Source organism: Leptodactylus fuscus, chromosome 7, assembly GCF_031893055.1.
Source record: "Leptodactylus fuscus isolate aLepFus1 chromosome 7, aLepFus1.hap2, whole genome shotgun sequence".
In the NCBI taxonomy this organism is placed as follows: Eukaryota; Metazoa; Chordata; class Amphibia; order Anura; family Leptodactylidae; genus Leptodactylus; species Leptodactylus fuscus.
In genome coordinates this window covers 127,145,238-127,158,041 of record NC_134271.1, presented here as the reverse complement: position 1 = coordinate 127,158,041, position 12,804 = coordinate 127,145,238, and the positions used below count along the sequence as shown (strand labels likewise).

Here is a 12,804-nt window from a genome sequence, read left to right as displayed (position 1 = left end):
ATTTGCCGTAGTCCTAGTCTCAGGAGGGGCTGAGCATTTACAGAGAGACTTAGACAATGGTTATTGGGTTTAGCATAAAGGAACAAATATAAAAGGCGACCCCAGCGGGGGATGTGACAAGCAGCACAGCGGGGCGGGCATACAGCTCCACCATGAGCAGGGGGAAAATCACTTTTACATAGGATTGACAGCAGAAAAAGACCATGTAGTTTATCCAGTCTGCCCTTATATTCTTAGCTTTTTGTCTTTGGATAGACATATTTACCCCAGACAGACTTAAAGGGGTTGTCCCATTACAGACACTTATACCCTATCCAGTGGCTAAGGGTTGGTTCACAGCAGCACTTGTATTCCGACCGTCCGGAGTCTGCATGGATACCCCGGATGGAATACAATCGCAATTGCAAGTGATGTGCTGGCAAAGCACACAGACCCCATAGACTATAATGGACTCCGTGTGCTTTCCGAACATTACCCGCACAAATGATTAAAGTCTTGAGGGTCCCGATGCAATCTTTTGTCAGGGGCCCCCTACCTCATCCCTACATCGAATTCTTGATAGTGATGGTTACAGGTGCTCAGGAGTTTAATCCACCTTAGTGTGGTTAGGGGAATCTGTGGGTCTCCTTGGTTTATGGGTCAGAAGCTCCTGCACACCCTCTGCACCCCCTAAAGTTACACCCCTGACCCTATCCACAGGATATAGATAAGTGTGACATTGATGGGAAGCTTCAAAATACTGACCAAAAAGACGGCTCCCATTGAAATCAATAGGAGCCAGTCAGTTCTTTTTTATGGGAGCCTGAACAAAAAAGAACAGACCAGCTCATTCTTCAGGCGGATTCACCTCGTGCCATGCACCTAAGGACACTCCCTTCTCCCGACTAGGCCCATTCATTTGGGCCTAATCCGAAGTCGCAGCTACCCGTATTTTGGACCAAAACCTGAGGCGGCCTCCGCTTCCGGACCAAAAAACCCGGTGTGGACCCAACCTTACAACACTGGCTCCCTTCACCATCACAGCCAATTGACAAAATTAGGACCAGCCTTGTGTATATGATGGTGACTCTTCCCAAACAAATGATTTTAGGCAAAAGTAGGACTGGATTATTGATTTTCAACATGCCTGATCCTATGCACTTAGCAATAGAAGGGTAAGTTCACACAGGGTTTTTTGTACCAGATTTTGATGCGGAATCTGCCTCAGAATCCAGCTCCAAAAAACATCTCTCATTGAGTTCAATGGGAGCCGTTCATTTATTTTTTCCGCTAGCGGTTTTGTACTACTCACGAAGAAAAAAGCGACCTGCCCTTTCTTGCCGTGGATTCCACGGCGGAATCCGCTGCAGCGTAACACTCCCTCCTGACTAGGCCCATTTATTTGGGCGTAATCCGGAGCAGAATGCCGCCACTGGATGCCGATGCACTGCAGTCACGGCTAGCCGTTTTTTGGACCGGATACCGAGGCGGCCTCCACGTCAAAATCCAATCCAAAACACCCCCCGTGTGAACTTACTCTAAGCAGGCATGGCTGAACCAAGTCTGCATGTGTATGGGGGAGTCAGGAGGAATATCTGTCAGTGAAATGAGTGTTTTGAATGTATGTCGCCATCCTAGCCTGCATAATATAACTGCTAATAGACATAGAGGTTTGCAATGTCCTACCTATGCTCTGGGGAGAATCCATATATGGGAAGTTTTTGATATAAAGTGCTCGATCTGTAGCCATCAGAACATCATGCACACGCTGAGCCTGGATCACTCCGTTTTCTAAAATGAAACGTTTGGACGTCAGCAACATAAACCTAATGGTAATTTATAGCAATAAATATAAGAAAATGCCCCAAAAACTGCTGAATGCGCAGCGCCACACCTGTCCATAGGGTCTAGAATTGCAGTTTAGCTCTATTAAAGTGAACAGGACTAAGCTGCAATACCGCAAACCAACTGTAGACAAGTGTGGCACTGTTTATCAAATAAAGCAGATTATTATTATTATAAAAATCGTGGAACCTCTTTAATGATTATACATTGTATTATTGACCAATGTGTTATGACAAGACCCTTTTTACATCTAGACTTGAAGATATTTGATGTCTCCTGTCCACAAAGGGAGACTCAAACTTTTCATCCTGCAGAACCCAATAGAGCTGTCAATCTATTAATAAACCCAGCACGAAGCAGCTCTCAGTGACAGACGGCTCAATAAACAGCAACATATACCCAACAGATCTGAATATAAAATGACTTTACTGCCCGATTTAGAAGGGAAGGATTAATAGGAACCAGGGTTGTCCCCGAATATTCCTATATGAATATCAGGCCTAAAGGGAAGAATCCTATAGAACTGGCGGGACATAAAATGGTCATAGAAGCTGATGTGTGAAAACTAGAGAAAAAAAGCGACCGGTCTCACTTCGGAGGTTGTTGATGAGATCCGTGTGTGTTTTTCCACTAGAGGTCCAAGCCATGACTCTTGTAAACAGGAGTCCAAATGGAAGCGTTATGGAGGCCAGTCGTAAGAAAGCGCTCATGTCACAGGACCGTCGGGACGGTCCACAGCCTGCTCTGTCCATAAGAGAGAAAAGACAAGACATGGCGATATATTATACCGGATTCAATGGAAGACAAAATCTATATATCTTATATTTACTCATTACAATATATCACACAGAATACACCAGAACTCAGAGTCTATGGGACTGGTTACAGCCAAGGCAATGTTTGGTGTGACCTTAGCCTTCCATCAGTTCTTCTTAGTACACAGTGTTTAAAGGAGCTCGGCAGGGAGGTTGTTCCCGCCATCTTTGAAAACTAAGCCCAGATCTTCTGTGGATGCAGACTTACTCCAATCCTTCTGTCTCTCCATGTAGTTCCAGACAGACTGGATGATGATAAGATCAGGACTCTGTGAAGGCTGGATCATTTCCAGGACTGCTCCTCCAAAGGGCAAAGGTCACACCAAATACACAGTCCAGTCCACCTGTCAAAATCCAGAATAACCCCCTTTGGCAGAGCGGACCGCTGCGAGACGTGCAGGGAGAGAGGGGATGTTGTGATGATGTCACTGGGATGTTGAGCCATGCCGACTCCAGTGCCGTGGCCAGCTGCGCTAGGTTACGCGGTTGAGCATTCATGGTGCGAAAAACCCGATCAAGGTGGTCCCACAGATTCTCAATTGGGTTCAAGTCCGGGGAATTTGCTGGCCAAGGGAGTACGGTAAACTCATCCTGGTGCTCCTCGAACCACGCACGTACACTGTGAGCTTTATAACACGTCGCATTGTCCTGCTGGTAGATGCCATCATCCTGAGGAAAAACAATTCGCATGTAGGGGTGAACATGGTCCGCAAGGATAGATGCATACTTGTGTTGATCCATTGTGCCTTCCACAATGATGAGTGCACCCAGATGGCTGATGACACGCGCCTTCTGCCATTGGTTATTTAACATTGATGCCAAAAGTGATCCTATCCACAGGATACAGATAAATGTGACATTGATGGGAAGCTGAAAGCCCCCCTGTATCCTATTAATATTATAAATGTGAAAGTTTGTGGGTTTGTGTGTTTGGATGTTTGCATGTTCGGATGTTTGTTCCTCAATCACGGAAAAACCGCTCCACTGATTTGGCTGAAATTTTCCACAAACATAGTTAATACACCCGATTAAACAATAGGCTACTTTTCGTCACAATAGCGCACATACGTTTGTGCCAGGACCCCCCACAAAACCCAAACTCACACCACCATCTCTGCAATCTCACACACTTTGGACCATAGCAAGCCACAAAATTCATATTGCCCTCTACGGCCTCGCCCCTCACCCCACACAATCTCATATACATATACTTTACCACTTTGCCCCTCACCTTAACGATACTCCAGGAGGCGCTCTATAACGCTCCGGAGCAGCCATGTTTGCCGACCCCCACCGCTCTGACAATCCGTGACACCGCCCACCCATATCAATACCCCTAGGCGGTCTAATAAATGCAAAAAAAAAAGTTTAAAAAAAAGTAAAAAAAAAATATAAAAACAAAATAAAAAGGATTAAAAATTCAAATCACCCCCCTTTCCCTAGAACACATATAAAAGTAGTTAAAAACTGTGAAACACATACATGTTAGGTATCCCCGCGTCCGAAATCGCCCGCTCTACAAAGCTATACAAATATTTTTCCTGTTCGGTAAACGCCGTAGCGGGAAAAATGGTCAAAAGTGCCAAACCGCAATTTTTTCACTGTTCTGATTCTGATAAAAATTTGAATAAAAAGTGATCAAAGCAATAGCATTTCCCGAAAATGGTAGAACTACAAAGTACACCCGGTCCCTCAAAAAAAGACGCCCTATACATCCCCGTACACGCACGTATACAAAAGTTACGGCTGTCGGAATATGGCGACTTTTCAAAAAATAATTTAACACAGTTTTGGATTTTTTTTAAGGGGTCAAAATCTAAATAAAACCAGATAAATTTGGTATCCCCGGAATCGTAACGAAACACAGAATACAAGGGACATGTCATTTTGGTTGCACAGTGAACGCCGTAAAAGCAAAGCCCGTAAGAAAGTCACAGAAATGCATTTTTTCTTCAAATCCACCCCATTCTGAATTTTTTCCCTGCTTCCCAGTACATTATATAGAATAATTAATGGTGGCATCATGAAGAAAAATTTGTCCCAGGAAAAATTAAGACCTCATATGGCTCTGGGAGCGGAGCAATAAAAAAGTTATGGGGTTTAGAAGGAGGGGAGTCAAAAACGAAAATCAAAAAATGCCATCGGCGGTAAAGGGTTAACTTCAAATACTTCTGTCCCAAAGTCACTATGTCACGCTTCTCACAACACCGTATATATAGCAGCTCAAATACAAATTACATTCAACACAAAAGTCTCACGTATTCTCTGAATTACAGAAACAACAAGATACAAAGTTACATTTCATATCCCATACCTTATACACACTACGAAAACCTTACCCGCGCCTGTATATACCCACTGCTACAATCACCGCAGACGAAGTCGCGGGTACCAGCTAGTTCTATATATGAGTGAAGTGTCTGCACATTTACATACCTGGTGCTCCATTCACTTTTATGGGGCTGCCGAATCTGCCCCATAGCAATGAATGAAGCACTGATCCCCTCTCCCTTCCCTGCACAAATCTATAGGGAATAAGCATGACTTTACCACAATCAATAGAGCACAATATAGAAACCATGAAAGAGATGACTAAGGGTAAGTTCACATGGGGTTTTTTTTTTGGTCAGGCCATATCTGCCTCAAAATCCTGACCAAAAAGACGACTCCTATTTAAATCAATGGGAGCCGGTCAGTTCTTTTTTCCAGGAGCCTGAACAAACGGCTTCCGAAAAAAAGAACAGACCTGCTCGTTCTTCAAGCGGATTCACCTCGCGACATCCACCTGAGGACACTCCCTCCTCCCAACTAGACCCATTCATTTGGGCCTAATCCAGAGCGGAGTGCGTGACTGGTTGCCTGTATACAGCACCGGCATCCAGTCACAGCTACCCGTATTTTGGTCCAGCACCCGAGGCGGCCTCCGTCTCAAGTGCCAGGCCAAAAAACCCGGTGTGAACTTACCCTTACAAGAGCAGTAGTATGTAGTGACCATCAGATCTCATGGATAATAAAAGCAGCGACCCCATTGCCAGGCACCGATAACCCCTCCATTATCACCTTACTCTTTGATCAATCTCTCCACAAGTGCTTGTAAAATATGGAGATGAAATATTCTAAACCACCAGGGAAAGTGCAAGCACAATATTCTGCCTTTTTCAGAAACCCGGCGGACGCCATTATAATCTATGAGGTAACTGGTTTTTGTTCTTTTTTTTAATTAGGTTTCTGTTCATGGGGTCCCCAAGCGGACCCTGGTAACGTGAAAGCAGATACAAGCCACTATTATTGCATAGGAGGTGACACTACAGCCGTGGTAGATTACTGAGAACTACAAGTCTCAGCATGTGAAGGATGCAAATACAAGTGCATATATATTGCAGCCAGAGTAGCTTAATGAAAGAGAACTACAAGTCTCAGCATATGAAGGATGCAAATACAAGTCAATATTATATTGCAGCCAGAGTAGCTTAATGAAAAAGAACTACAAGTCTCAGCAAGTCACGCTGCAGATCAATTAGGAAACTGCTAGAGCCCAGGAGCCTCTGTGCACACCACACTGGTCTCCCCTGCAGCAGCACCCTGCACAGCATCTCCCACGTGACGGATCACATGATCGTGACGTCATCAGGTCCTTCAGCCACCGCAGACCCCGGCCACTAGTTCCCGCTTGAGGACCTGTGCTGGGGCCGGAGCCTCATGCTGTGGTTCGGTTTTGGATACAGGGGGTTCGGGCAGCTCGGGGCGGGAGAGGGGCCCACCATAAGCCGGCCTGTACAGATTAATGGAAACAGACAGATAGTCAGAGCGGTCCCGGCCTGGAGTTATACTGCCCTGGTGACAGGTGCGCCACCTAGTGTTCGGTCCATGTATGGCACTATACAGGCTGATGGTTCTACTTCATGCAGGGACTACAGCAGCTGCTTACTGGGGACTAGGGAGGTGGGGGGTGATCTGGCTCATATAACAAGGTGCAGAACCCGGCCCTATTTGTGTACATGGAAGTGACACGTAATTTTACATATGCCCCGCCCAGCTGTATAGGACACGCCCCAACCTACATGAGACCCTTCATCAAATTCCAAGAGACCCCCAAAGTAGACTTCTTGACCAACACAGACCCCTTAAATAGATGCCACTGAAGACCCCCACCCCACTAAATAAAAGCGGCCCCAGACAATGCAGCTACCAGTAATGGGTCTGGGGGTCTATTATAGGACAGGAGGGGTGGCACATACTCGCCATACAATGTGTAGAGGTGCATATCGTATCACAGTTCAGCAGCATAGCTTCCGACGCCATGTCAGAACAGCTGATCTGCAGGGGTCTTGGCTGTTGGATAACACAGATGTAATATTCATTGTCTATCCTAAAGATTAGGATAACCCATATAATATACAGGGCATCATTTATGTAAGTGGGGCAGTGTGGGGAGGACTCCAAAAGCAATGTGTGGCTTTGTTGTAAAGGGATGTGGAAAATCTTCACAATGCATTGTACATGCCACCTCTCCTACCCTATAATAGACCCCTACCCCCAGACCCTCACATGCAACTTCTTATTAAAATGTCAATCTCACTGAGAACACTTTAAGTAAATGCAATCTCCTCAAAATCCTCTATACTAATAGAGACCCTAGATTAGGCCCAAATGACCACAAATCCTTTTTAGGCTGAGGCCCCACGTTGCAGAAAACGCAGCTTTTTTTGTTGCATTTTCTGAGACAAACCCAGGAGTGGATTAAGCAGAAGATTGAAGTATAAGAACTTCCTATATATTTCCCATTCCTTTGGTAGCCATTCTTGGTTTTGGCTCAAAAGAACACAGCAAAATCTGCAACAAAAAAAGCTGCGTCTCTGCAATGTGGGGCCTCAGCCTTAGTGACCCCAGACCAGGTGTATAACTAGTATACTCCTCTTTACTACAGACATCTTAATGCAGGGCCAACAGTGTTCTGCAGTGGAGTCTGAGAGTAAACAGGGGTACAGGAATATACTTACATGTTACTGGGGTTCTTGGTCTGAATGTCATGTTGGGAGAGTGACTTCTAGCATTATAGGTATCTGTGCTATTAGGAGTTGTGGCCTCCCAGGGACTCCATACAGCATAGATATCAATAATGCTAGGAGTCTATTTCCAGGCATACAATTCGGGTCGTGAAATCCAGCACTCACATGGACTGCGTTTCACAGGTGAATCTAGGGTAAGGGTCTACTAAAAGAGATCTAATTAGGGGCACACTGCAATGTTGGGAGTGGGTTGACCACTTCTATGGGTAAGGCTGTTACCATTATACCTACTGGGAAGCCGTTGGCGTTTCCGTAGATATAATTGACATGCTGCGGCGTGGTTTTGGAAATTGCAGTGTGTCCACGCTGAGGTTTTTACTGCAAAGTGGGCATGTGATCACATGAATCCCATCCACTTTGCAATTACTGTAAAACGCAGCGATTTTTCTCACAGCGTTTCTGACCTGTGCGGCCCCGGCCTAAGTGTCTCTTCACATACATCAGATTTGACATGGATTTCAGTTTAGATTCTGCATCAAAAACAACGTCAAATCTACAGACAGTCCAAATCCCGTATATATACCATAATGTCCTTGATCTACAGATGAAGGATCGCTCCTGCTGTCCGGATGCATCGGTGGGACTCCGCAGCAGTCCATCTGTTTCCCTGATCTGGATTGTCGGGATGTTCTGCCATCAGAGAAGTATCTTATTGTTCTGATGAAAGGACGGGCAGAATGCTGGAATGTCGCCCACCTGGACTGTGCGGGGACGATGCCAGAACCCATGTGGAAGATGGAACTAACTGATGTCCACACTAGCGGTGAATACAATTTTATGTACATTCTGGTTCAGTTGTTGTAACAGTCTTCCATCAAGTATGTAAGTGTGATTCTGATCCTCGGTCTTGATCGGATCAAGCACCTGGTAAGAATTAGAGTCAGGTGGAACACAGTCATGCATACAAGCTTGGTCAGTGATAAAAAGTAAAAAAATGTCCTCACTGCTCCACCATATTTAAAGAGGACCTTTCATGTCCTTGAAGATGGACGGTATTATATTCTGCTAGAAAGCTGACAGTGTGGTAGACTGTACGGCCAGCCCTTCTGACAGTGGAGGGATATCGCTGCCACACGGGCACATACTGGCAAAGCTGAGCGTGTACCGAACTCAGCGCACTGTCATCTGTCTAGCGATATATAATACTGATGAGTCCAGAGGATGGGAAAGACCTCTTTGTCATGTTAGTTAAAAGTATATGTAGGAAAATAATGGTGTATGTCTTTTTTTTGTATTTGTAGCTTTTCCCTTGGTATCCAAAGGACATGTGTTACCTCAGCCCCCATTCTTTAGGGAGCTCGCACCCACACTGCAGGCTCAGAAGATGGCTCTGGGAAATGAGCATGCTGTACTGCTGACCTCTGATGGAAAGGTGCTGACCTGGGGAGCAGGGAGGTATGGCAGGTTGTGGAAAGTCTCCTTTATCTTCTATCCTTAGGATAGATAGTAAGGCTGAGTTCACACAGGGTTTTTTGGTCAGGATTTTGAGGCCGTATCCGCCTCAAACTCCTGACCAAAAAGACGGCTCCCATTGAAATCAATCGGAGCCAGTCAGTCGGAACAAACCGTCTCCCGGAAAGAGAAGCGACATGCTCATTCTTCAGGCGGATTTGCCTCGCAACATCCGACTGAAGACACTCTCGATTAGGCCCATTCATTTGGGCCTAATCTAGAGCGGAGTGTGCGACTGGATGCCGGTGCACTCAGGTTCCAGTCCAAAAAACACCATGTGAACTTACCCTTAGTGTCTGATCACTGGGGGTCCGACATCTGGGAACCCAACTTGTGATGATAATGGGGTCCAGTGCTCCCTGTTTGAATGGAGCAATGGTCGTGTGTTCACGGCCCCCTCCAGTCTCTACAGGACTGACACAGATCGCCGATCTTTGGGATGTTTCCACCAATCCCATAGACTTTGATTGTAGAGTGTCAGTGTTAATCCCCAGCGATCTGTTTTTTTATTATCGTCCATCCCATGAATAGGTGATAAGTTGTGACTGTGGGACAACCACTTTAAAACCGCGTAAGTTGCGCCATTTTTGTATGTCTTTCTTACACTGTGCCTCTGATTATAAGACATGGACAACTGGGACATGGGGACGTGGAAGATGTATCAGAGCCTCGTATAGTGGAAGCTCTTCATGGCGTGACAATGAGCGAGGTGGCGGCAGGAGGATGGCACACCGGATCTATCAGTGGTAATTATTTAGAACTAATAGTGGGGTAGCTGACATCATAGCGGGTATGCCATGAGATAGGGGCACTATATAGTGTGCTGCATGGGGTTGTAAATTATTCTTTATACACAGGATAGCGGATAAACTATAGATCAGTGGCCTTCTAACAGCTTGAATACATGTATAAAGTTATTAAAGGGGTTGTCCAATTTCGGCAATAAATGTTATTCTTTATGTAATGAGGCAGGACCGCCCACATGACTAATGACAGGCAGCTTGTGTCACTTATCTGGTTACAAACAGTCTAATATTGTCATCTCTCTAGAAACTGGAGACCTGTATTGTTGGGGATGGAATGAATCCGGACAGCTCGGACTTCCTTCAAAGGCTTTACAACAAGAACGTAAGCAGGATGTATCGCACTTACGGTGTCTTTAACCCATTCAGCACGCCATGGGGCAAACATAGAGCAGATTTATCATAGTGATCAATAATGGAAGATAAATCTGATCTAACTTTACATTGTCAATATTCCAAACCTTAGTCAGCTTACTCTGCAGCGAAGATTTTCTTCTGGATCACATTGTCACATCTTAAGCTCTACAACATTTTCCACCCACATCATTAAGCTCCACCCCCTTGTCAGACAAGACTGATAAAGTGTCTAAAACATATAGAAATTAGGTGCACAAATTAAGATTTCTGACACATTTTGCTTAGTAAATCTGCCCTATACCTCTTACCACCACACAACACACAGCACTGATGTCTCTTGTTTTTCTCAGGATTAACCCCTAAAGAAGATCCTCCTGGATGTGACGAAGATGAAGACAGCAAATTTATTGGAATTCAGTCTTTCCCAGCTTTGATCGATTTACCCCAAGAAACGGAAGCAGCAAAAGTCAGCTGTGGATCTCGCCATACCGCTGCCGTCACCCGTAAGGACTTGTTTCTGCTGTGTGTATGAATGGTAGAAATACAGTAGTTAGTGGTGTTCAAGCCCTTGAGACGGAACGGAGAATCTGATTTCCATGCAGATCTTGTACGTATACAGATGTAGTAAGGGTTATCTTGACACTTATGTACCCATCACCCATACTAAGAGGCAAATGTTGTGGGATTCTCCAATATTCCCTGTAGTGTAGTATTTATCTCCAGACTACGGGTATGGGGCTAGTTACAAAAGTTTTTGTAACTTTTTGTTTCTTGTGTTGTTTGACAGGGAGCGGTGAGCTGTACACTTGGGGATGGGGTAAGTAGGTTGCTATATATGTTTTTCACACAACATATTCACTTCTGGTTTTTGAGAGAATGGGAATAAAAACCGACTAAGGCCGGGGCCCCACTGATCGGAAACACTGCGGTAAAAATCGCGGCGTTATACGGTACTTGCAAAGTGGATGGGATTCATGCGAATCCCATGCCCATTTTGCAGAAAAAATCGCACCGCGGACACGCTGCGATTTCAGAAACCGTTGTGGTTTTGAAAATTGCAGCATGTCCATTATATCTACGGAAACGCCGGCGGCGTTCCCATAGATATTTTTTGTAACAGAAAGTCCGCAAAGGAAAACTCTGTGAACTTTCTGTTCAAAGCGCTGCAGGAAGAACCGCAATGCATTCACGCCGCGGTTGTTCCCGAAGCGCTTTAGCGCGGCGGTTCCGGCCAGTGGGGCCTTAACCTTAGATTCCACCACGACTCCGCTCATACAAGTGCAATGGACGCTATAGCTTCCCACTCAAAGCAGAGGTGCTATGAAGCAGCTTATTGCAGTGCCCATGAGGATCCACCCATGTTGCACCTCGCCTCACCATAGGACTGTATGGTGAGGCATTTTTTGGAGGAGGAATTTGAGTCAGTTTCCTGACCAAAAAACTCTGTGTGAACGTAGCCTTAGGCCTCAGGTTCCGATCCAAAAAACCCTGTGTGAACTTACCGTTATATTTCCAAAATAATGTTCTTCCATTGTATGTGCAACACTATTTTGGCTCTATGGCTAAATTTTGCATATATACCATCAGTAGAGATGAGCGAACACTGTTCGGATCAGCCAATCCAAACAGCACGCACCCATAGAAATGAATGGAAGCACCTGTGACGCTGACTTTGCCAGCGGCCAGTCGCCGTGCCAGGTGCTTCCATTCATTTCTATGGGAGCGTGCTGTTCGGATCGGCTGATCCGAACAGTGTTCGCTCATCTCTAACCGTCAGCTTTCCCAGCACATAGACCAAATGTACACTGCAAACACAGTATGATAGGATCAATACGTCTCGATGGGGTCCGTCTTGTCATATCATCACTATGTGTAACACTACTTATTTGTCTATTCTAGGAAAATATGGTCAGCTTGGCCATGGAGACAACAAGACTCTGGATCAACCCAAACGGGTGGAATTTTTTTACCAGAATAAATTTCACGTGAAAGATGTAACTTGTCGGCATTGGAATACCTATGTAATGTGTGTAGTAGGAGCAAAATAAAGTATTTAGTGTCTTTTGTATATTTGTTGGAATATTCTTGTTTGGACAATGTGCTGATTATCCCATGGAGCTGTCCTCCTATATAAACGGGTCAATATATATGAAAAGAGTAGGACCTCGTGCAGAGTTACACAGGTTTTTCAATATTAGACATCTATGGTATAGCTACAGTACAAGGCATAAATACAATATAATATAATTGTGGGTTCCTCCTCGGGGAACCGCACCTGACTGAAAATGCAGCTCAGGGCCCCTCTTCCTGCATCTGCTATAAATGGGGGATGGGCTGAGTCTACTCCATTTCTTGCGTTCACAATTTTTTTTTCTTTTAAGAACATTATAACTGCTTCCAGGGATTCATCCTGGGTCGCTGGGTGCCCGCCATCACCAGTAATAGAGATTTTCACAATAAAGAATGAAGAAAGTTTATGGAAGT

General features: G+C 45.1%; 1 protein-coding gene across 1 annotated transcript; it reads left to right on the top strand.

Annotated features, from left to right (window-relative positions):
• Positions 1-6,292: 6,292 nt before the first annotated feature.
• Positions 6,293-12,368, top strand: RCCD1 (RCC1 domain containing 1). Its single transcript, XM_075281042.1, has 8 exons — positions 6,293-6,483; positions 8,253-8,471; positions 8,950-9,103; positions 9,785-9,906; positions 10,211-10,288; positions 10,671-10,823; positions 11,108-11,137; positions 12,220-12,368. The coding sequence occupies exons 1-8, from the start codon at positions 6,339-6,341 to the stop codon at positions 12,366-12,368; spliced, it is 1,050 nt and encodes a 349-aa protein (XP_075137143.1). The 5' UTR covers positions 6,293-6,338.
• Positions 12,369-12,804: the final 436 nt, after the last annotated feature.